Source organism: Drosophila eugracilis, unplaced genomic scaffold, assembly GCF_018153835.1.
Source record: "Drosophila eugracilis isolate 14026-0451.02 unplaced genomic scaffold, ASM1815383v1 contig_445, whole genome shotgun sequence".
Lineage (NCBI taxonomy): Eukaryota > Metazoa > Arthropoda > Insecta > Diptera > Drosophilidae > Drosophila > Drosophila eugracilis.
In genome coordinates, this window is record NW_024573311.1 from 559,323 (window position 1) to 581,660 (window position 22,338).

The 22,338-nt window shown below is 34.4% G+C and overlaps 7 protein-coding genes across 7 annotated transcripts; 4 read left to right on the forward strand and 3 right to left on the reverse strand.

Moving 5' to 3' along the window:
• The first annotated feature begins 501 nt into the window (after positions 1–501).
• Positions 502–5,972, forward strand: LOC108110830 (schwannomin-interacting protein 1 homolog). Its single transcript, XM_017220067.2, is given in 10 exon segments — positions 502–740; positions 2,620–2,738; positions 3,241–3,664; positions 3,666–3,848; positions 3,908–4,358; positions 4,417–4,505; positions 4,573–4,639; positions 4,708–5,042; positions 5,112–5,380; positions 5,573–5,972. Coding segments are annotated over 8 exon segments (1,869 nt in total). The 5' UTR covers positions 502–740; positions 2,620–2,738; positions 3,241–3,253; the 3' UTR covers positions 5,637–5,972.
• Positions 683–2,345, reverse strand: LOC108110833 (protoheme IX farnesyltransferase, mitochondrial). The gene is made up of 4 exons (XM_017220072.2): positions 2,129–2,345; positions 1,886–2,069; positions 1,137–1,823; positions 683–1,072 (listed from the first exon to the last, which is right to left on the reverse strand). The coding sequence occupies exons 1-4, from the start codon at positions 2,198–2,200 to the stop codon at positions 840–842; spliced, it is 1,176 nt and encodes a 391-aa protein (XP_017075561.2). The 5' UTR covers positions 2,201–2,345; the 3' UTR covers positions 683–839.
• Positions 5,973–6,049: 77 nt separating the features above from the next.
• LOC108110829 (ribonucleoside-diphosphate reductase large subunit) lies at positions 6,050–8,980 on the forward strand. Its single transcript, XM_017220066.2, has 4 exons — positions 6,050–6,199; positions 6,251–6,339; positions 6,542–6,719; positions 6,783–8,980. The coding sequence occupies exons 1-4, from the start codon at positions 6,148–6,150 to the stop codon at positions 8,900–8,902; spliced, it is 2,439 nt and encodes an 812-aa protein (XP_017075555.1). The 5' UTR covers positions 6,050–6,147; the 3' UTR covers positions 8,903–8,980.
• Positions 8,981–9,077: 97 nt separating this feature from the next.
• LOC108110832 (mitochondrial basic amino acids transporter) lies at positions 9,078–10,406 on the reverse strand. The gene is made up of 3 exons (XM_017220071.2): positions 10,302–10,406; positions 9,775–10,236; positions 9,078–9,689 (listed from the first exon to the last, which is right to left on the reverse strand). Exons 1-3 carry the CDS (start codon positions 10,333–10,335, stop codon positions 9,106–9,108), a joined length of 1,080 nt encoding a protein of 359 aa, XP_017075560.2. The 5' UTR covers positions 10,336–10,406; the 3' UTR covers positions 9,078–9,105.
• Positions 10,407–14,121: 3,715 nt separating this feature from the next.
• On the forward strand, positions 14,122–16,612 carry LOC108110956 (rho GTPase-activating protein gacU). The gene is made up of 6 exons (XM_017220252.2): positions 14,122–14,327; positions 14,500–14,595; positions 14,650–14,722; positions 14,790–14,887; positions 14,954–15,080; positions 15,139–16,612. Exons 1-6 carry the CDS (start codon positions 14,155–14,157, stop codon positions 16,606–16,608), a joined length of 2,037 nt encoding a protein of 678 aa, XP_017075741.2. The 5' UTR covers positions 14,122–14,154; the 3' UTR covers positions 16,609–16,612.
• Positions 16,613–16,693: 81 nt separating this feature from the next.
• LOC108110957 (nicalin) lies at positions 16,694–19,675 on the reverse strand. Its single transcript, XM_017220254.2, has 6 exons — positions 19,400–19,675; positions 18,875–18,953; positions 18,347–18,815; positions 17,810–17,992; positions 17,321–17,749; positions 16,694–17,265 (listed from the first exon to the last, which is right to left on the reverse strand). The coding sequence occupies exons 1-6, from the start codon at positions 19,554–19,556 to the stop codon at positions 16,900–16,902; spliced, it is 1,683 nt and encodes a 560-aa protein (XP_017075743.1). The 5' UTR covers positions 19,557–19,675; the 3' UTR covers positions 16,694–16,899.
• Positions 19,676–19,979: 304 nt separating this feature from the next.
• On the forward strand, positions 19,980–22,135 carry LOC108110468 (ubiquitin carboxyl-terminal hydrolase 14). Its single transcript, XM_017219535.2, has 7 exons — positions 19,980–20,062; positions 20,118–20,293; positions 20,356–20,460; positions 20,764–21,146; positions 21,212–21,368; positions 21,425–21,490; positions 21,544–22,135. The coding sequence occupies exons 1-7, from the start codon at positions 20,047–20,049 to the stop codon at positions 22,066–22,068; spliced, it is 1,428 nt and encodes a 475-aa protein (XP_017075024.1). The 5' UTR covers positions 19,980–20,046; the 3' UTR covers positions 22,069–22,135.
• The last annotated feature ends 203 nt before the right edge of the window (positions 22,136–22,338 follow it).

The window sequence follows — 22,338 nt, forward strand, 5'->3', positions numbered from 1 at the left end:
TCGCAATAAATAATTAATTATGTTAATATATTCCGGTGAAAAAGCATCAAGGTTCATTATAATAAAATAATAACAAATATATTGCTGTCAATTTTTAAGACCAAAACATTTGCCAAATGAACTAGTAAAATATACTAAACTTTAGTAACTAAAGGGAAGTATTTTGGTATTTTTATCGATAATCCATAAATTCACTAATGTTCAACCAAGATTATTAATACATTATTATCGTATCGTATTTTATTCCACAGAAATTAAAATAAAATTATTTAAAGATTATGCTTATGTATGAATTTTTTTTTATATAGAATTTTTATTTATAAGAAACTCCCTTAATTTGACTTTTAAAAATTTTAAAAAGTATAAAAGTAATGGTAAATCATTTCCGTGGTAAGATTATTTAATTATTAATTTGGATAAATAAAAGCAGTTCTATGAGGAAATAATTTTTTTCTGATGACCTAAATTTTATAATTATTTTTATATTTTTGTTAAGCTTGCGGTATTTTGTTGTGAAATACGCTGCCCGCATCGCTCGACAATTCCATCCGTTTCTGTAAATGCTATCGTAATGAAACGAGTGAGAATAAACAGCAATCTTAATGTACATGAATTGGCCACACTTAGTTTCATAATTCAAATAATTTTTCGAATGAATAATTATTATTATTATACTAAACAATTATCAAGAACGTGGAGTCATTTATTATTGTGAAGCAAGAAATATTTGCACCTCTGAGGTATGTTTTCGCTTCACGTAAAACAACTATTTTTTTTACAAGTTGAAGAACACTAAGTATATTTTTTTCGATACATTTTTCGTATCAATATAAATATTACTATCTCGGGGCTTCAGCTACGGCGACCGGTAGGACGTTTCCAAGACTACTAGCAGACTGTTTTATTGCGATGTAAGCTGAATCCTTCTTCTTTTCTTCTCCTGTGGGTTTGCTGAAATACCATTCCTTCTTGTTGGCCAGAAACAGCAACATCAGGGCGGGCAGGTGGATTAATGAAAATCGGAAAAGCTTCCGTGAACTTCCGCTATCCGATTTTTCATAAAACTTATATGCTGCAATACGAAAAAACCAATAATAACACTCATTCTGCAAAAAAGTGACGAAGAAAATATTTACCGAGGTAGGTGAAATACGCGTTCAGAGGTAGTGTTTCCAAAGCAAACCAATAGTTCGTGACGTCTAAAACTGGTGCCATTACCGACAGTCCGGCAATAGCCACCGAATATCGTAAGGCGGTGCGGCGACAAAGACCAGGATTTGTAACGGCCATCATCCGGTAGCCGGCACGCGAGTAATCTGGCCGGAGGTTCCATGATAGAGCGTTGAAGTGTGGGAACTGCCACGCGTAGAGAATTCCGGCTAGGATCATGGCTCCGGCGTCCAGAGTGCCAGCGCATCCAGCCCAACCCATCAGAGGAGGAATGGCTCCCACAATCGAACCGACCCAGGTGTTAACTATGCTCATTCGTTTCATGGGCGTGTAAATCGTGGTGTAGAGGAATAGATTTCCTGCTCCCAGCGCTGCTGTTAATCCATTTGCACCGAAATAAAGCATACTTAATCCAGCAGTTGCCGACACCGCAGCGAAGGTGACGGCGTGCAGAGGAGTCATTTGTCCCGTGACGAGCACTCGGTTCTTCGTCCTTGACATTTGGGAATCGAAAGGAACTTCGTGATACTGATTTATGGCATTTGCCGCAGCCGAAACGAGTCCGGTGCCCACGGTGCACATCGCAAAAGTGGTGGGATCAAAGGCAGCTGGTGCCATCGCATAACCCCCCATTGTTGTTATAACAACCAGAGCTGGAACGGAATAGGATCAACCTTAATTTTATGTTTGAAAAATTGGAACTTATCTAACTCACATGTCAGTCGGAATTTGGATAGCTTCTTGTACTGACTGAACGTTTTTCCGGGGATGGTGTACGGGCTCGGCATCCAAGAAATTTTAGTTTCTGGTAAATGCTGGACCTTTACCGCCTTGGACTCTGTCGGCAATGGATTGATACCTTTGTCATCATGGGCAGATATTGTTGCAGCAGTGGAGTACTGGAATAATTGCAAAAATTGTTATTTGTTAAGCATTGCGTAATGATTAAGAACCTCACCCGAATAAGCACCAAATCAACCGGCGTTTTTAGCTGGGTTTGCACCCTCCGAATTCCTTTGAATAATATCATTATTATTCACTGTGATTTAATGGCTTATGTTATTTCATTGTTCTAGTCGTGTTTAGTTTCAATTACTTTTAAACATCAATATTATGGTTTTTAAAAATCACATTGTGCTTAAGTGTTACCAGATCCTAAATTACAAAAATGTTGAGTGCAAAACAAAAGGGATATTCATCTTAAAAATGTCAAAAGAAATTAACCAACATGAAAATTACTATGATATATATATATAGCAAGATTTTAGATTTATTTTAGGTCGCTATTCGAAACAAAAAAAATCAGCTTCTTATAACTTTAAATTTGTATTAAAAGAACCTATGTTATATAACAAGTTAGAAATTAAAATAAAAAAGGAATTTAAATATATATAAAGGTTTAATATAATTATGTTTTATATATTTAAAACTAATAAATAACGTTTTTAGTATTATTATCAACACTATGGACTAGGGTCTTAAATTCCACGCATGCGTTAAACACGTAATTTGATTTATGTGAGTGGGAGACATTTTCCATATAAATCCAGGAAGGCCTAAAAGTCCTTGTAAGTCTTCATCGATTCAATATATTTAATTTTGATTTTTTTAAACAAAATAATTGTCTATTGTTAGTGAATAATAAGAATAATTGTTTAAGCAACTCATGCAACCTCAACTCATATAGCAGTAAATATTTTTTGGCAACTTTTACTAAAAAATCTTTGCCTATGACAACAATTGCTGCTCTTTAAAAATACAAATATTGTTATCAACGTGTTTGAAGAAAATTGACATCAAATCAAAAATCATTTTTTATGTGTTTAAGTGGATTGATTTGTAAATAAAAAAAAAACAATGTATATGGCAAAGTTCTTTAACAAGTAAAAGAAGTTACAAAGTACAACAATAAAAATACAAATTTTAAAAAAATTATACATTTTTATTTTAAAGTTAATTTTAAGCACGTTATTCAAATTGTTTATCATATAACATTAATTTTATTTTATTTAATATTAGATCACTTTATTACATAAATATTTATGATAGTGAACTTGAATTTTCATCTAGAAAACCTATTCAAATGCCAAGCTCAAGAATGGATATTTATATAACAAAGGGAATTACCAACCCCAACTATCCTGGATTTCAAAAATTTGCGCATACCCTCTCTGATGACTACATCGAGTACTCTGACATGGAATGTAATGAAAGTGATTTAACGGATAGTGACAGAGAAGATGACCAAAATACGTATCAAAATAAGGTTGTCAACCCAACAGGTTTGGAAACGTTCACAAATTCCGAAGTTTTGATTTCAAATGACTGTGAAAATGGAAACACATACTCATTAGAAGAAACTAGAAACAGATCGTCATCCTCCAATATACCCGATATTGTAAATAAGAACTATAATGCCAATTCGGAAAACTCAATGCGCACTTTAAATAAACCAGACCTTATTTATAACCTAAGTCAGAATTATGCGACCAATTCCAGACTTTTCCTCCTGGTCGTGTACAATTAATTCTAAATATGAGAGCCAACTGCAAGGACAAAGTCCGATTGATATCGTTGGAGATTTCGGTGGAGAAGTGGAGCGTGAATTTGAACTACTTATCACTGGATATAAAAACAAGAAAGCTCAGGATGGGTTACAGGGATCAAATTTGATAAAGGTTAAAAAATTATTCAAATAAAATCGACAAATGTAAGAAAATAAATTTTTGTTTTACAGATTTGCGATGCAGAACTATCAAATGGAACAGAAGCTTTAAAGCATACCCATTCAACGCGAATTTCAGGAAACACCATTAGGAAGAATAAAAAGAAAAATACACCTTATGGGTATGAGTTAATAAAAACTAAGCATCAAAAACCGTCACATGATGAGCGACAACTACCACCGGACACTTTCGACTATAAAACGTATAGCCAACGAAAATATATAATTTGTAATTCTGAAAGTTTTTCGGCAGCTGAAGAAAAGAACAAAAATGAAGTGCAGAGAATCAATCACAGTGAAATGCCTAGTTTGGGAAATTTGGAAATCGGTCAAAGCCAGGAACATCGTGAGGAAGACAATAAAAAGGTTGCAAACAGAAGGTATTTAAATCAGTCGTGCTGGTCTCAATATTTGGAAGATCCCATAAAGTATTCCAAAAACCGATCTTCTACTATGGTTTTAGGTAACACTTAAAAATAAATTATTTTTGTAAACTTTATTTTAAAATTTGCATTTAACAGAACAATTTGATGCATACAAGGTAGCTAATGATATGGACGTGGAAACGTTACAAAACCATTATAAAAAAGTTAAACAAATAGAAAAAAAGGTAAGTAATTATAATCTTAGAATTAGATTGCTAGCAAACACTAACGAATATATTTTTGACTTTTCAGCGTCGCTTCAATCGAGATGAAATACGTAAAAGGTTGGCAATCGGAGATAAAGATCCTTTAAATAATGGTAAGCAAAAATGAATCAACGTTATTTGCATGCGAAGAACATTTTTTTTATCTTATTTGTATTCTCAGAAATAAGAAAAGAGGAATTTTTAACTGGTTCCGACAATGAAAGTTATAGTTCTGATTCTGAAACATGTCCCAAACTATCAAGTGGTGTACAACGCAAGCAATCTGATTTTTGTGAAACTAAACGCAATAAGGAATTTGAAAACGATAAAATATTTCAAAAGAACCAAATAAACCAAGAAAGAATGATGAATCATACGATTAATGGAAACACTGTTCAAAAAACAGATTTTGAATCAAATGAAAATTTGTTTTTCTTTGCGAACCAATCAAAGCTCCAAATAGAGGTTAGAATAGCTCTAGCTCAATCTAAAGAAATAGCACAGATGAAAGTTAAGGTTTGTTTCGTAATATATATATATATATGAATTAGTTTCTGTATTAAGGATATAAATATACATTTTTAGGCGAAGAAACATGGCGTCACACCTATTGTGGATGTAATTCGTTCAATGTTGTGTGATGTTGGTGTAAAAATGGATTCAAATCATCGATGGATATCAAGACAGTTGCTCACTGGAATTCAAGTTCCGATTCTACAAATATTGGTTAATAATCTCCAGGAGTATATTGAAAACTTAAATGTTACTCTACTAGAAAGCCTTAAGGAAAGAGATGATTTAAATTCGGACCAAGATGACATATTAAACGATTTAGAAAAAATAAATAATTTCTTGTAAGTATAATGAGTTTATTACAGCTCTTTTAGGCAAGCAAGGCCATTAAAAAATGTTAAATTTTTGGATTATTATTAATTTTTTTTTTTTATCAATGGATTTAATTCAATACGAAAAAAAGAAAAGATTAGTTTTCATACACTCCGATATCATATATTTAATAGTTTGACTTTTTTAAATTTCCTTTCTAGTGTTTTTCAACAGCAATCTGGACAGCAAGTCAATAAAATAGTTAAACACGAACTTCTTGATTAAACTCTTGCATATTTGTTGCATATTTATTAAAAACTTATTTAAATATATTATATTCACTTGTATAATTGATACCAATCTACCGAGACCGTTTATAAAACACATACTCAACAAATGTTCTTTAAACACTGTTATATTTATGTAATCATTTAATGCTATATAAATAAAAGATAAACCATATTATTTATATATAATATCAAAAAAGAATGGTGCTTATGTTTTGTAAATAGCTCATTCTGTGGTATTTTTTATCTTAATACATTCCGGCTGTAGGCATTGATAATATCTAATATAGTATCAATCCTGTAAATAATATATTTATATTTTTGTATCTCATTTTATTAAGCTCAACAATGTAGAATAAATTGTTTGATTCTCGATCGTTTCAAAAATATGTGTAATTCGACGATTTCGCGATCTTGTTGTACGGTAACACTAAAATTGACTTTAATTTGGCGCCTTTTTATGTTTGCAATTAGCAATTTTCCGCCTCTTGTGAAATAAAGCCATCAACATGATGAAGAATAAATCTGTAAAAACCACCAAATTATATGTTATTAAAAGAGGTAAGTCAGATTACCTTATAGCTGCAACTGTTCTAAATATATTTATTCTAGATGGCAGACAGGAGGAAGTACATTTTGATAAAATAACCTCAAGAATACAGAAGCTGTGCTACAACTTAAACATGGATTTTGTTGATCCTGTAAGTTGTGTTATATTTGCTTAAATGCCCCAATTAGGTTTTACTTAAGTCCAGTACTTATTACAAGTGTCTAGACTTATGTTTGCGATTTTAAAAGTATTTAAAGAGGACAACTCTTAATATTCAGTCACCCATCAAAAGAAACCACTATAGAAACTCATTTTTATTAAATTCTGTAAACCCAAAAATATTTTTCTCTTAGGTTTCCATTACCTTGCAAGTTATCAATGGTCTGTATTGTGGAGTGACTACTCAGGAACTTGACAACTTGGCTGCGGAAATCGCAGCGGGATTGACTTGTAATCATGCCGACTATGCAATCCTAGCTGCTCGCATTGCAGTTTCTAATTTGCACAAGGAAACAAGAAAGGTTTTCTCTGGTATGTTAATTACAACTTTAAAAGAAACATTTCTAAAAACAATTAAATAACCTTTCCATTTAGATGTCTTCGAGGATCTGTACAATCATGTAAATAAGGAAACGAATCAAAGAGTTCCCCTAGTATCCGAATTCCATTACAATGTGGTTAAGAACAACGCCACTCGCTTGAATTCATCTATAATCTACGATCGCGACTTTGGGTATAATTATTTCGGGTTTAAAACCCTCGAACGTTCTTATTTGTTAAAGAGAAACGGTAAGATCGCTGAACGGCCGCAACATATGTTGATGCGCGTTGCGATCGGAATCCACGGGGAAGATATCGATGCGGCCGTAGAAACGTATAATCTTTTGTCAGAGCGGTACTTCACTCATGCATCACCAACGCTTTTTGCAGCAGCCACAAATCGGCCGCAGTTATCTTCATGTTTCCTTTTAACCATGACAGCCGACTCCATCGAAGGCATTTTTAAGTCTGTGGAGCAATGTGCCATGATTTCTAAATCTGCTGGTGGCATTGGACTAAATGTTCATTGTATCCGAGCAAAGGGTACTTCGATATGCGGAACAAATGGAACTTCCAATGGACTGGTTCCCATGCTGAGGGTCTTCAATAACGTTGCGCGTTATGTGGATCAGGGAGGCGGCAAGCGTCCAGGAGCCTTTGCTATTTACCTGGAGCCCTGGCACTCTGATGTCTTTGAATTTCTGGAACTCAAGAAAAACACTGGCAAGGAAGAGAATCGCGCCCGAGATCTTTTTTACGCCTTGTGGATACCTGATCTTTTCATGAAACGTGTAGAGGCCAATGGAGATTGGTCCCTTATGTGCCCGCACAAATGCCCTGGCCTTCACGATGTATGGGGCGATGAATTTGAAAAGTTATATGTGAAATATGAGCAAGAGGGCCGTGCCAACCGAACAGTTAAGGCTCAATCCTTATGGTTCGCCATTATTGAAGCACAAGTGGAAACTGGAAATCCGTATATGCTCTTCAAGGATGCCTGCAACAGGAAGAGTAACCAGCAGAATGTTGGCACCATTAAATGCAGTAACTTGTGCACAGAAATCGTCGAGTACTCCTCCCCGGATGAGATTGCAGTTTGTAACTTGGCATCCATCGCTCTTAACATGTTTGTCACACCGGAAAAGACATACGATTTCAAAAAACTAAAGGAAGTCACCAAGACGGTTACCAGAAACCTCAACAAGATAATCGATATCAACTTTTATCCGCTGCCAGAGGCAAGGAAGTCCAATTTGAGGCATCGCCCCGTGGGCATCGGAGTTCAGGGCTTTGCTGATGCATTAATTCTCATGCGATTCCCATATGAAAGTGATGAAGCGAGCCTCTTGAATCAGCAGATATTCGAAACGATTTACTATGGGGCTTTGGAAGCCAGTTGTGAATTAGCTCAGATCGAAGGCCCATACGAAACTTATGAGGGAAGCCCGGTAAGCAAAGGAATTTTGCAGTACGACATGTGGGACAAAGTGCCGACGAACCTCTGGGACTGGCAAAAGCTAAAGGAGTCGATAAAGAAGCACGGTGTCCGGAACTCCCTGCTGGTTGCTCCTATGCCAACAGCATCTACAGCTCAGATTATGGGCAACAACGAATCTTTCGAGCCGTATACTACTAATATTTATACCAGACGAGTTCTGTCTGGCGAATTCCAGGTGGTTAACCATCATTTGTTGAGGGACTTGACTGAGCTGGACTTGTGGGACGATGACATGAAGAACCAAATCATTTCCAGCAGGGGTTCAATTCAAAATATTGAGACTATTCCACAGAAGGTTCGTGATCTTTACAAAACCGTTTGGGAAATCTCTGTGAAGTCCACAATTAAAATGGCCGCTGATCGTGGTGCGTTTATAGATCAGAGTCAGTCCTTTAATATCCATGTAGCAGAGCCAAACTATGGAAAACTGACGTCCATACACTTTTACTCCTGGAAAGCTGGGCTCAAAACCGGAATGTATTATCTGCGGACAAAACCAGCTGCGAATGCCATTCAGTTCACCGTGGACAAGAAACTGAGTGCTTTAAAGCTAAATGGTCAGAATGGCACCTCTGAGGAAAGCCCACAAAATTACGAATCTGAAAGAGAACGAAAAATGGCCGATATGGTATGTTCTCTTGAAAATAAGGACGCTTGTATGTCGTGTGGCTCTTAAGAGCAAGGAACTAAGTTAGCATATATTTAATTGTATTATGTAATCACAACTTTGAAATAAACCTAAATTATGGAACGAGTTAAGGCATTTTACTTTATGAATTTTAGCTAATATATAATTTTCCGGTTATTCATCAAACAAGTGAATATGAACAGTAGCTCACTAAAAACAATTATTTTTACAGTTACTAACAAATTTGAAGTTTATTTTAAATTACAATCAGATGCTAGGCGGGTTTTCGATTCTTTGGGAATGTTGATTGTACTTTTACAGTGGCTCTGCACGACGTCCTGAGGTGTGGGCACATACCGATGAGATATTGTATTGTCTGTGATTATTTTCCGCACCACTTCCTCAACTGTAGGTGTGGTCGAGTCTAAATCCGCTTGTGACTTATTGTCCAAGTTCATAAGAGTTAGTGGCTGATCGGAGTGCATTACGGAATCCATACCAGTCTTGGCGTTAAAAAAGTCAAGGATAAAGGTTACCACCACGAAGCAGGCGGCGTTCATTGGAAATGCTCTAATTAAAGTCGAGTTTAAGCCGCGGAAAAAAAATTGTGGTCCTTCGTTTTTCAAGCCCTTTATTGCACAGTCGATGAATCCATTGTACTTTGCCTTCGACCCCAGGGCATCTGCTTGCATGTGGGTTTTCACTACGTCAATGGGATAGCACGCAATCCAGGAAGACATACCCGCACATCCACCGGCCATTAATGTGTAGAAGATGCTTGGAGTTTCCACTTGTCGCATGAGAAACTCAAAGGAGACAAAGTAACTGGCAAATCCTTAAAAATGAAATAAGAAGATTTTATCATTTACAATACCAACTTTATATAATTATGTACACATTGAATCTTTAATTAAACTTACCAGGAATATCCCTTAAAATGGTGGCTGTAAGTCCCTTGAACGCTCCTTTGATACCCTCGGTTTTTAAAATATATTTAAGGCAGTGGATGGGTCCAGTGAATTTTATACCGCTGTCAATCTGTGTAGACAACTGGAGTCTCGTTTTGGCCAACTCCATGGGCGCGCAAACGAAGCTCTGGGCTACGCCGGCGATAGAACCAGCGTAAAAGTGAGATGTAAGCGAATTGGGGTCATTGGATAAACGTTGCACATTTCCGTATACCCCGAAAACGATTGCGTTCACCAATCCGATTCCTCCCATTGGACTGGAAATTCCACGGTATAATCCTCGAAAGCTGTCTTTTTGCAATATTGTCCGGAAGCAGTGGAATGTGCCTTTATATTTAGGGTTACGAGGGTCATCGGTTTGCAAATGGACTTTGACAGTATCAAACGGGTGACCAACAAGAACCCCAGCAGCACCTTGAATTTAAAAACCAAATATCTGATAAAGGCATCAAAAGAACGGAATTGTCAAGAATTTATACCTCCGATTAGACCAGCGACAAAATCCACAACCATTTTTGGAGAAAAAGTTTCAGAGGTGGCCTTCAATTGTATATCTCCGATCTCTGAAGCCCTCTTCCTGTACGTATCCTATAACATTGAAATTAATCAGATTTAATAGAATTACATTTTAAACTTCCTGATCAGCATAATTAACCGATTTGGATCGACACTAGATTTAAAATATTTAAAATCTGTTTATACCTTGCACGTAAGTGGTATTTTTATGTTAAGATACTTACTCTTATATTAAATTTAAAGGATTTTCTTAAAAAAATATGGCAATACTTCACAATTATTCGCTGAAATAATTTGTCGCGTGTGTCTTCAAACAAATTTTTCAGTTGTCGCGATGATATTTTCATTGCCGGAGGTTGGAGGAACTGATAACGCGCTTTTAATGTTTAAATTCAAAACATATAATTAAATTCTAAAGTGTGTGCCAATATTACGAATAAAAGGTACCCCCAACTTACATTTATTGAAAATTGTTAATTTATTGGATTTCAGCTTTGTTTTTAATATTAAAAAGTTAAAATAGTTCCCAAAAAAATTTATTGCAAGCTCGAAAAACATTTTAAACTATACCTATACTTATCTCTGCTAATCGTATGATTTAGATCTTTCATTTAAGGTATTCTTTAGTCTATATTTTATATGTGTGTATACAATCAATTTATATTATATATATAAATATATATATATATTATGTAATAAAACCAAGCTTGGACATTTTCACATTTGTCGCGACTTCTTCTTTGTGTTAGAGATTAAAAATAAAATGTCATCAATGTGACCCCTCAGAAATCTAATCGCGTTGGGCATCAACTTTGTAAATTGAAAAATAGTGTATTGAATTATTGTCTTATAAAGCAAACTATTTTAATTTCAACAATTCTACCTTGGAAGAAGTGGCAAGTTTTTGCCATTAATGCAAAATGGGTAATGGGAATAAAAAAAAAATATTTTTTTATTATCCTTAAAACCCGTGAGGGCAAGGGTATCTTGTATTCGACTATCTAATTAAAAGAACGGAACATTTTCGAATAAATTATATAAAAGCATATGTTCTTGACCATTACAAACACTATTAGCAAAATATATTTATTCTAAGAATCTTAAAAGTGTTCACGAAGCATATATATATACACAAATAAAAAACGAACAGTTATGTTTTACCTTTCCAGTGCTAAGACGAAATATTAGTGTTATTGGATGCATCTTGAAGTTTCTTAAATGTTACATATTACTCAGGATCCACATAAATATTCGAACTGTACAGATTTTCAATTTTTGCCAAGCTGAAAGAGACAATTTTGAATGATTGATTGAAATATATAAATTTTAATATGTCTTGTAATATTCTATCTTTCCATTTTTAATACTTCAGACAAGTTAGAAAGACATGGTTAGTTTAACTGTTAGTTTTAAATGAGAATGTATTGCAAAATGGAATGATCCCATTCTTCCGTATCTGCAATTATTTGACTGATGACTCTATTACTTACCATGAGAGGATAAAGCTTAGGTAATTAATATTTTTTCCCATATTATTTTGAAACTAAAAATAATTTTGTTACCGAATTTAAAAATTGCGTTTTTTAAAACGCCAACTTCGTTTTTTATGCTGCTTACCAATCTCTAATTGTTTGGTTTTTAAATACTTAAAATTTTCGTAAGCAGTTTTTTGCCATTGGTGTTGTTCTATTTAAACAAAGCAGTAAAACTCATTAGTTAGAATGTTTTTATTTTATTTCAGACGATCGGTTTTGAAAACAATATAATTAAAAATGTCTTCATAAAAATCATACATTAAACTAAGAGTATAGGTAATACATTTTTTATTTAATAAAAACTTCCAACAGTACAATATTACAATTTCAAATTTCATTTATAATAATTTTTAACAAGTGTGACAAGTTTAATCAAATTCTCAGACATTCGGTGTAAAAGATAACAAATAATAATAATAAAACTGGAATACACCCTACTAAATTTACAATAAAAATATTTGCATTCGAAACACTCATATATACATACTTCATTCTTAATGACTTTTTTATTTTCATTTTTAAGAATGTCCAGAATGCAGCAATATGATCTTTTCCTTAGTTTAAATTTCTAGAAGTGCGACCATTCTCATAGATTTATTCTTGCCTTTAACGACTTTAGCGATCATAATAGAATCGTCACATTCGTTCGCTTCTGTATTTGTTCATGTGCAACCGTGCTCATGTAGTACTACTATAACTTTTGAAAAGCCCTCGAAGTATTTCAAAGCTTTCTATCTATGTATATAAAGTTCATCAAGTTCATTTAGTCTTAAAGTACAACTCGGTGGGTGAGTATCGCGAAAACCTTCCCGCTAAATATTTGAGGTCATCTGGAACACATTACCTTTTCCTTGGCCATACCTGTGTATATTTTTATCTACATTTGTACTTATGTGTACCGAGTGTATATGGGATAGTTAATCTGTAAATGGATACAAAACTGATAGCCAAAATGTGAAAATTCTTTACATAACGCGAATGTTTATACCTCGGGATATATGTGCATGAACACAAAAATGTGTGTAGATTGAAAAGTGTGTATTTGTTTGTGTTTAAAATAATCTAAATGATCTCACATTAGTGACGTGCGCGTGTGTCATAATAAAACTTCGTGCGTGATCATACTTTTTACCTGTTGAATTGGCGAAAGCAGAAAGCTTTAAAGTATCTAAAACAATATAATCCCTAGTTAAACAGTTGATATACATAACTTAATAAATATCAGACCCATAACAAATGACCCAAAAGCTTAGTACGTTCAATCATATGATTCTAGATTACCGTAAAATACTATCGAAAGTGTCAATATCATAATATTTATGTTATAGATTCCGATGTTATAGGTGCATATGTGTTCATTTCCACCGATCTTGCGCGCCAATTTCTAGATTATCCAAATAGCCGTGTATCTTAAAATTTACCAGGAATGCCCAACCAAACCGATCCTAAACATTTATTCCTAATGAGTTTTAAGAAACCTTTTCACTTAAAAGAGGAAAGAGGAGGAAAATAATTAGCGAAGTTGAAAGAAAAGGTGAATTTGGTGGGTAATAACTAGCGAACTGCGGCTTTCGCAGTTATGTGTTATAAAAATGTATATATTACATATAGTCTCGAATGACTTTCTTGTAAGCTCCCTCTAGTAGTTCAATAATAATTGATTGTTTTATGTAAAAAAAATTATAATCCCTTATATAGTTAATTTTTTATTGTGAAAATTTGCCAGCTCCCTAATCAGTTGTCATCGGTGATATTTAAATAATTGTATAATTATAATTATAATTATAGTAGATAAATATCTGATAAGAGCAGTTAGTTTGATTACGAAAATTTTATCAAGTAAATTTTTTGGAAAGGTTAGCCGATATTTTTGGGCGTGAGTAACTATTGCAGTTTTATGCTTTGAACTGTTTATATATTTGCTGAATTGCTAATTTAATAATAAGTTCTTATACGATGTAAGGCAAAAAAATTGATTGTCAACATACCTATACTTTATAGTTCATATAACCATTTTGAAGGCCGCCAAACCCGGTTTGTAGATACACAGAAACACACTGCACCCTCCAATATAGTAATGTCGTCATACTTGTGATTATATTTATACTCTATAATCACATTACTCGTGTAAATTTATAAAACAACCAGAGAAAAGCTTTCGGAATCCTCTAAATATGCAATATTGACTAAATATCATCAATATATATAAATGTATTATATCTTTCTTTGCCGGATCTTCTTTTTTCAGATTTATTTAACGCGGGATAAATACTAATCAAGAATGAGTTGGAATAAACGAAATACTAGTCATATATCAATTTACAATTACCCAGAACATTTAAATCCTTTCTACGAAGATGATAACCACAAACGCCTTCGATTTTTTGGGTTTAGCAAAAAGAAGAACGAAAATGGCAGGCACAGTTTGTCTATTGGAAATTTGCAAGAATTGTGGTAAGTTTTTGTTTATTTATTTTCTTCTCACGATCCCTAAAAACTATTAATAAATTACTATGACCCAATTGTACTCACTTCATCCGTATAAATTTATAGATTATTTGGCCATATTCTTGATATAAACCTATTATTCTATTTTTTAAATATAGTAACGTATATTTTATTATAGGAAATCGTATTCCTTTCGTAAAAAGAAGTCCTCAACATTAGGGATAAATAAAACATCAGAGAGCCCGCCAACTCTTAGACGAGATTTAAATGATAAGTATGTAAAATGATAACTCTTAAATTAGCTCAGATTTTATAAACACACAAATAGTTCATATTTAAATTCTAGGATTTTCCGAGGTGACCGTCACACATCCCTGCAAAATATAGATTCTCGAAGAGAGGTAAATATAATTGTCTTCACAATTACAGAATATTTAAAGTCTTAATAATAATATTTATTACATTTAGTCTGATTCAATCTCCAATGGGATATTCTTCAATCGCAATGATCGGTACCGAAGCACAACGCAGTTTTCTGGATATTCCTCGCCAAATCAAAATATAAGGTACATTTTTGTTATTATTTTATAATTGCACACGAAAAATAACAACAAATTAATCTTTTCTCTTAGGTCATCACAAACTAGTCTAGCAAGCTCAAATCCTTTCGAGTCACAACCTGATTCATGTCCTAGCTCTCCAATGAGTAGTAGAAGATATCGTAAGAAAAGGCGAGCTCCGCCGCCGCCAAAACTAGTGGTAATACTTATTAAATTTCACAAACTTGAATTATATTTAATTTGTAACTTATTTTAAGGTCCAGGATTACCTAGCTACCAAAGACATCGAGTCTCTTGCCTCTGAAATTGACGAGTTTGTTAACAATAGAAAAGAATCTTTAATAAAACAAGAATTTGGAGAGGAAGTCCCGAAATCAAGTCAACCAAAAATTTCGGTTACTGCACCGATCTCTGATATTGAACCCAGCCATCCCAGCACGTCCAAAGCACCACCAAGCATAGATGTAAAGCAATCTAAAGGAATAAGCACGATCATTGAAAATGAAAATGTCACAATTCTTAACTCTGATACAAAAATTAATACCCGCACTTCCCCGACACCACAATGCATTGACACAGTTCACATAAAGCAATCCAATGCACCCGAAATACCAAACACATCTTTTGATGAACCAAAAGACACTTTACCTAATACTGCTAGCCCACTTAAAGCCTGTACGCCCAAAACTCCCGAGTGCATTGCCAGCGTACACATAAAGCAATCCTCTGAAAATGTAGTAGTACGTTCCGAAGAAAAACCAAATAATAGTTTTTGCGATCAACTCGATGAAACTAAATTGAAGAAAAAGCCAAACGGTTTCGTACCAGTTATTATCAAAGAAGAGTCTGTGGTTATTAACGGCGATTCAAAGAAGTCAGAACCTCCAGTTTACACGGAAATCGTTAAACAATCTGAAATATTAATTGACTCTGGAAACACTGTTATTCCTAGCACGTCCAAAAGAAATCTGTCTATTGCTAACGATAGTCTAAAACTGTCCAATGAATCTGAAAATTTAAAGGATGATCTTGAGCCAAGTGATAGCACCAATGTAGAAGATAGAAAAACCAACTCATTTGGCACGGTCAAACAGATTTCACAGATATTCGAAGAGAACATTAGTTCTAGTGGCAGTAGTAATCTTCCCAAGAAAAATACAGAAGTCCTTAATCTAAATGGTGCGATATCGAAGAATGTAGTAGTAGTAACTGAAACTAGCGATGTCTTACAAATAAGAGAAGATTTTGAATTGGCAAATGATTTAAGATTTAGTGAAAGGCAAAGTAACGATCGCTTCAGATCCTCACTTTCAGCGGAAAGGGAATCAAACTCAACACCAACACCGCGGATGAGAAAGAAGAAGTCTATTAAGGAAGTGCTAGAGTCTATAAGCAGAAATCAGAAGATTTTAAATGAGAGTGCAGCCAAGGGCACAAAAGTTTATTTAACACCCTCCTATGCTGAAAACAAATACAACTATCCCAATGAGTTAAATAACGTAAATAATAGATCTTCCAAGGAAGTGACGTCTACCAATATATCTGTTAGTACATCGGATACCAATGAATTACCGTCCCAAAATTTGTTCATAAACAAGATAAGCAAATTCAAGGGCCAATTCAGGGAGTCGTCTCCCACTTCATCAAACTTAGATTGGAACCCATTGCCAAAACCAAGTCGATCACATAATTCAGCTAGTTCTAGTTTCAACAACGGCTCGTGTTAATGAGTTAAATTAACTATGCTATACAGAAATCAATATTTATATTAAACCAAAACCAAATTTATACGCAAAAATATAAAAAGTGTACTTATAATAATAAAGTTTTTTAATTGGAAGTATGAACAAAAAAATACTTTAGATAGGACAATTATGATCAAATTTCTACAGTTTTATAGAGTTTATTATCTTTAAAGTAACAATCGTTAAATAGGCATTGGTAAAATTTGAAAAATAATTTTCGACAGACATTTTCCTACTTGCAAATATTACATTACTCTTTTCTAATTTTTTTTACTAATGCGATTTCATTTTAAGTCGTTCAGACGAGTGTCCATTTACTTGACCCACAGGGTCCTCTTTTGTTAACTTCGATACTTCATCGTAAAACCGGGGGAAGAATTGTATGGCGAGGTATACAGTCAAAAGATAAACGCCAATAACAATAGTTAGGAAGAGATCAAAGATCGCAGGCTTAACTCTATAAACATTAAGTTTCACATCGTTCTCATTATAGAACATAAATTCTGGATCTCTACCATCGGGCTTATCGTATATGATTTTTACATTATTAAGGTATTTTTCAAAAGCATCCTTCACATCGTTATTATGTAATATGGATTTAAGTCCAAAGTATGGCAAGATGTTTTCTTCTTTAATGGCCTACAAAAAATGTTTCCTTTAATCAGCTTACTATATTAAATAATTTTGAACTTACCAACTGCCCATCGAATATGCTGGAAATTGGGTCCACCTTGTACATAAAACTAGCCAGAGCTTCCGCAATAATTCGAGACGTGTTGAGTGTGTGTTCTACAATTTGACTCTCATCGTTTTTGAAAATAGTGGTCCGGATAGGGCTTCTCGGACTCTTTACCGATGATAGTGTGAACGAAGGGTAGCGCTTTATGCTGAACCTCTCGTGCTCCCATGCAAGTTTGGTGTCAGCTAGGTTGATTTTCTTATGCACACCCTCAACCGATAAGCCATTCGAATATTTTTCTGCTGATGATTTCAGAAGTTTGAAGAAATTGCTAATAGATGTCTTATCTTTCGGTGGCTTTGAGACATGCATATACAAAGCATTGTCTGTGGTGTAAGACAAACTCTCTGTTATAGTATCCAGACAAAGCACAAACTCAACATTCTAAAAAGCATAAACTCATTAGACTATTTGGTATTCATTTTTCATTCTTTGACACAGTACCTGCAGCGCATTATCATCAAGTTCAAGCCACTTTTTCGAGCCTTGGAAATTTAATAAGACGCCAGCGTCGGAAAGCAAAAATTTGAGTCGGTACTTGGGTGCCATACTAGAAGTATAATGCAGTTTACTGAACAGTTCCATTAGCACAAGTAAAACGGCGGCATCAGCATTCACTGGATAATCCTATAAACAAAATATAAACGATTACACATGTAAAATAAAATTACACCTTGTTTCGATATGTATTTTCTATAGATAAGCAACTTAACTTAAATTATAGTCCAGTTCACCAGACCACTTGAAATACAATGTTAGATAAAGACCATAATCTTTCAGATAAGTAGTTTCTATTTTGTAAGCAAATAATTACTTATAAGTTCCCCGTATTCTCTGTGGTCTACAAACCCACGTGTAATTCTTAACTTGTTTGACGATTTTTTTATTTCGTGAATTTTACCAACCATTTTTTTGTTTTATATGACCTTTTAAAATTAAAACCGTTATAGATGTAATCCGGTATAATATAAAATCACTTACATTGTATATCCCAAAAGTTTTCAGATTCGCGGTTATTAGGATGACGGGAAGTTTTTGACCATCGCCAACAGATTCCGTGGGTTTTAAGGCCAACTGATTTGGTATCAGCTCGCCCTGGATAATGGGAATTTTACTATTTTTATTGGCAACAATATTTCCACCACCGACATTAACGTGGTATCTGTTTGCCGAAACTGTAACAATTAATTGTCCCAGCGCTGTTTGATTTTGGCCCACATTGTCCGTGGTCGTGTAGGTAATGTCATCGATGATCTTTTCCAAATCTTTATTATACGGGGCAAAGTAAATTGGCACTGCTGCTGTGTGTGTCAGCATAGATTGCTCTAAAATGGTTATAAGTTCTTTGGTTTCTAAGTCCAAATCCAATATACTCAATGGCAACATTAGAACTAATCCTCCCGCACTTTGCCTTAACTTGTCGAAATCATGTATAGACAAGTCGGTTAACCTGATTTGTATAAATTATAAGTGATATTTGGTTTAATTTACAAAAACATATATACTTACCGTGTGAGAATACAGTGCCTAGACGTGTTCCATGAATACAATGATCTGGCTTCTAGGGATATTGCAGAAACACGGCTTCCTAAGAGTTCGGAAAATATTCATTTATTGGAATATCAATAGAAAACAATGAAATACGTTCCGTACATTAGATCATATATAAACTTAAGGTATAATTTAATATTTTTGATGTTGAAAATGTGCTTAAAAACACCGAATTTAAATAATTATTTGTCAGAGTCCAAAGGGTACTTACAAATGTTTTACAGAATAATTTTTTAAAAACTAAAGGTATATCACTTCCCGATATACCAATCCATAAAACCATATTAAATGAAGAACACGTTTGCTTGTTTTAATGAGATTCAGTGTTACTAATTAAATAAAGGAAAACCCTCGGCAACGTTTAAAAAAATTTAGGTCAGTACAACAGTTGAACTTATTAAACTTATCTGTGTACAAATATCCAAAGCTTGCTCTGCAACAAACTTACATAATTAATATTTATCTTTTTTATTGTTTACTTACCATAATGTTGCCCATTTAAATCGTACTTGGACATGGAAATAACCTCGAATTCGCTTGGCATTACCGGTGAACATAGTAACAACATAGAAAAAACAATAAGTAGAAAATGAGGAAAGCCGCCTCTAAATATTTCAGCAAAACTATCTGCTTCATTCATCTTTATATCTTTTTAGTAGGAATATTTTCTAATAAATCTGCCGATGTGGGCAATTAACTAATTATAAAAATGAATTTGGAAAACTGTCAGCTGTTTTATCGATGTTTATGGTGGTTGAAAAATGTGGATAATCGGACTGTATTCTTTTTGTCTTAATCGGAAGGCTTGAAACGAAACACAATATCATCCTTTAGGGAACGATATGGAGATTTTAAACATCCAAGTCTTCCTGTTTCGAACACATCTATAACTTATTTACAAATGAAATAAAATATTTTGTATACTTAAAAATACCCGGTATCCTCAGACATTAAGATTTTTAGCCTCGTGTATATTAAGATCTTTTCCAACGTTCCAGACTTGATGGTATTTGTGTAAGTAATCTAGTTAGCAATGCAAGAATATATCGTTGTTTTGCGCATCTCTGAATCGGCTAGTATGACTTTGAATTTTACAGAAAGAAGAACTTCTATTAACGAAAAATTTAGCCATGCCCGCATTTAAAGGTGCAAGTGTGTTTTTCCTTTGGTACTCTACAAAACCTAATCTTATTGATTGCAGTTAAGGTAAAGTGGGGCCGGGAGCTCTACACAGATATTGATGTAAACACCGATGAGGAACCGATATTGTTTAAGGCCCAGTTGTTTGCACTAACTGGCGTTCAACCGGATCGTCAGAAAGTTATGTGCAAGGGTGGCATTCTCAAAGATGATCAGTGGAACTTGCAAATCAAAGACGTATGTGTACATCTATTGGTTTTTATAAAATCTAGTCCTAATCGGAGTCCCTATTTTTGCAGGGAGCTGTGGTGTTGTTGCTGGGCAGCAAGGAAAGCGTTCCAGAAGTGCCTGCTACACCGGTCAAATTTATTGAGGATATGAATGAAGCGGAAGCGGCCACAGCGGTAGGTATCCTGGCTAATTTAAATATAAATATATTGATTCGAAAAGTACTAGTTAAAAGACTAATATATACCCTAGAGAAGATTTAACCCATATTTTGGAAAAAAAAATTATTTTACCTTTTTTAAATAAAAGAAATATAATTCATTTAACTATTTTGCAAGTCCTAATTCGAAAAATTATCGAAAAACCTATTAAAAATGCGCAATGTTCACGCTTTTATACTTTTAAAACGAAATATACTTGTTGAAATATTCGTTATTTATTATGAAACAATAATATATTACATTTTTTATTACCTGTAGATGCGATTACCGGCCGGGCTCACAAATCTTGGCAATACGTGCTACATGAATGCCACTGTTCAATGTTTAAATGCAGTACCAGAGCTTCGCACTGCTTTAACAACATTCAGTCAGGATGGAACTGACACAATGTCAACTGCATTTTCCATATCGTCTGCCATGAAGTCCATATTTGCTCAAATGGAGAAGGGCACAACTGTGACGCCAATTGTTTTGCTTCAGGCATTGCACCGGGCATCCCCTCAATTTGCCCAGACCGGCGAAAATGGGACATACAGGCAGCAAGACGCCAATGAGTGCTGGGCGGAAATCCTGAAAATGCTGCAGCAAAAGCTGAGACCAACAAACCAGGATCCATCGAATATTGTCCAGAAAAGGCACAGGTGCGTCTACATTTCTCAAGAAAGACAATTTAAAGGACAATAATATTTATTAACTCTTATTTAAGCTCCTTTATTGACCAATATTTTGGTGGGACTTTTGAAGTTAAGATGAGCTCAGAAGAGGTTCCCGATGAACCTTCTACCGTCACAACTGAGAATTTCTTGCAGTTGAGCTGTTTTATATCAATGGATGTCAAGTATATGCAAAGCGGATTAAAATCCGTAGGTAATATTATTACTAGTGTGGGGCAGCAGTAATAGAAAATGTACATTTTTAGAAAATGAAAGAGCAATTGGTGAAAAAATCGGAAACTCTTGGACGTGATGCAAAGTACATTCGAACTGTAAGGTGTAAAGCTTATTTTTATGTAGGTTAACTAATTAGTTTCCATTTCAGTACTTGGTTAGCCGACTTCCAGCCTATCTGACCGTACAATTCGTTCGCTTTCAATACAAAGGAAAGGAAGGCATTAATGCCAAGGTGTTGAAGGATATTAAATTCCCTATCGACTTTGATGCCTATGAGTTGTGTACTCCTGAATTGCAAAACAAGCTGTGCCCAATGCGCTCGAAATTCAAGGACCTGGAAGACAAGAAAATGGAAGTTGATGTCGTCAAACCCAATGAACCAAAAGATGAGAACAAGGATATAAAATACGAGCAATTCTGGTTCGATGACGATTTGGGCAGCAACAATTCGGGATACTATACTCTGCAAGCAGTGCTGACGCACAAAGGTCGCTCGAGTTCCTCGGGACACTATGTGGCCTGGGTGCGTTCCAGTGGCGACGTATGGTTTAAATTCGATGACGATGAGGTATCGGCTGTGGCTACAGACGAGATCTTGCGATTGTCTGGAGGTGGAGACTGGCATTGCGCTTACGTTCTTTTATATGCACCCAGACGTTTGGAGAAACTATAAAAAATTGTGTTAACGTCATTACATTTGTATTGTTAATATAATTCTGAATAAATAACCAAAACCTTAATAGTGAGGATTCATTTAAAAGGCCAAATTAATCGATTTCTGAAAAGGCTTGTCAAAGCTTAGAACGCAGAATTCTCGATTTTTAAAGACATGTGCAATATTAATTTTATGAATCTTCTATAAACCTAAAAGCAATTCATAATTAATGAATATAAAATGTTTTTAATTGTGCTTTTATTAAAAAGTCGGAATTCCGTTGGTTCA

What these genes read in the sequence shown, in the direction of transcription:
- LOC108110833 (XM_017220072.2), bottom strand. Translation starts at nt 2,200, where the DNA reads ATGATATTATTCAAAGGAATTCGGAGGGTGCAAACCCAGCTAAAAACG. An exon ending in ATCCAAATTCCGACTGACAT is followed by an intron (nt 1,824 to 1,885) that starts GTGAGTTAGATA and finishes ATTCCGTTCCAG; the next exon opens with CTCTGGTTGTTATAACAACA. An exon ending in CGCGTATTTCACCTACCTCG is followed by an intron (nt 1,073 to 1,136) that starts GTAAATATTTTC and finishes TTCGTATTGCAG; the next exon opens with CATATAAGTTTTATGAAAAA.
- LOC108110829 (XM_017220066.2), top strand. Translation starts at nt 6,148, where the DNA reads ATGATGAAGAATAAATCTGTAAAAACCACCAAATTATATGTTATTAAA. An exon ending in ATTATATGTTATTAAAAGAG is followed by an intron (nt 6,200 to 6,250) that starts GTAAGTCAGATT and finishes TATTTATTCTAG; the next exon opens with ATGGCAGACAGGAGGAAGTA. An exon ending in ACATGGATTTTGTTGATCCT is followed by an intron (nt 6,340 to 6,541) that starts GTAAGTTGTGTT and finishes TTTTTCTCTTAG; the next exon opens with GTTTCCATTACCTTGCAAGT.
- LOC108110832 (XM_017220071.2), bottom strand. Translation starts at nt 10,335, where the DNA reads ATGGTTGTGGATTTTGTCGCTGGTCTAATCGGAG. An exon ending in TGTCGCTGGTCTAATCGGAG is followed by an intron (nt 10,237 to 10,301) that starts GTATAAATTCTT and finishes TTTAAATTCAAG; the next exon opens with GTGCTGCTGGGGTTCTTGTT. An exon ending in CATTTTAAGGGATATTCCTG is followed by an intron (nt 9,690 to 9,774) that starts GTAAGTTTAATT and finishes TTCATTTTTAAG; the next exon opens with GATTTGCCAGTTACTTTGTC.
- LOC108110956 (XM_017220252.2), top strand. Translation starts at nt 14,155, where the DNA reads ATGAGTTGGAATAAACGAAATACTAGTCATATATCAATTTACAATTAC. An exon ending in TCGCCAAATCAAAATATAAG is followed by an intron (nt 14,888 to 14,953) that starts GTACATTTTTGT and finishes CTTTTCTCTTAG; the next exon opens with GTCATCACAAACTAGTCTAG. An exon ending in CGCCGCCGCCAAAACTAGTG is followed by an intron (nt 15,081 to 15,138) that starts GTAATACTTATT and finishes ACTTATTTTAAG; the next exon opens with GTCCAGGATTACCTAGCTAC.
- LOC108110957 (XM_017220254.2), bottom strand. Translation starts at nt 19,556, where the DNA reads ATGAATGAAGCAGATAGTTTTGCTGAAATATTTAGAGGCGGCTTTCCT. An exon ending in AAACTTTTGGGATATACAAT is followed by an intron (nt 17,993 to 18,346) that starts GTAAGTGATTTT and finishes TTTTGTTTATAG; the next exon opens with GATTATCCAGTGAATGCTGA. An exon ending in TTGATGATAATGCGCTGCAG is followed by an intron (nt 17,750 to 17,809) that starts GTACTGTGTCAA and finishes TATGCTTTTTAG; the next exon opens with AATGTTGAGTTTGTGCTTTG.
- LOC108110468 (XM_017219535.2), top strand. An exon ending in TGCAAAGCGGATTAAAATCC is followed by an intron (nt 21,369 to 21,424) that starts GTAGGTAATATT and finishes GTACATTTTTAG; the next exon opens with AAAATGAAAGAGCAATTGGT. An exon ending in ATGCAAAGTACATTCGAACT is followed by an intron (nt 21,491 to 21,543) that starts GTAAGGTGTAAA and finishes TTTCCATTTCAG; the next exon opens with TACTTGGTTAGCCGACTTCC.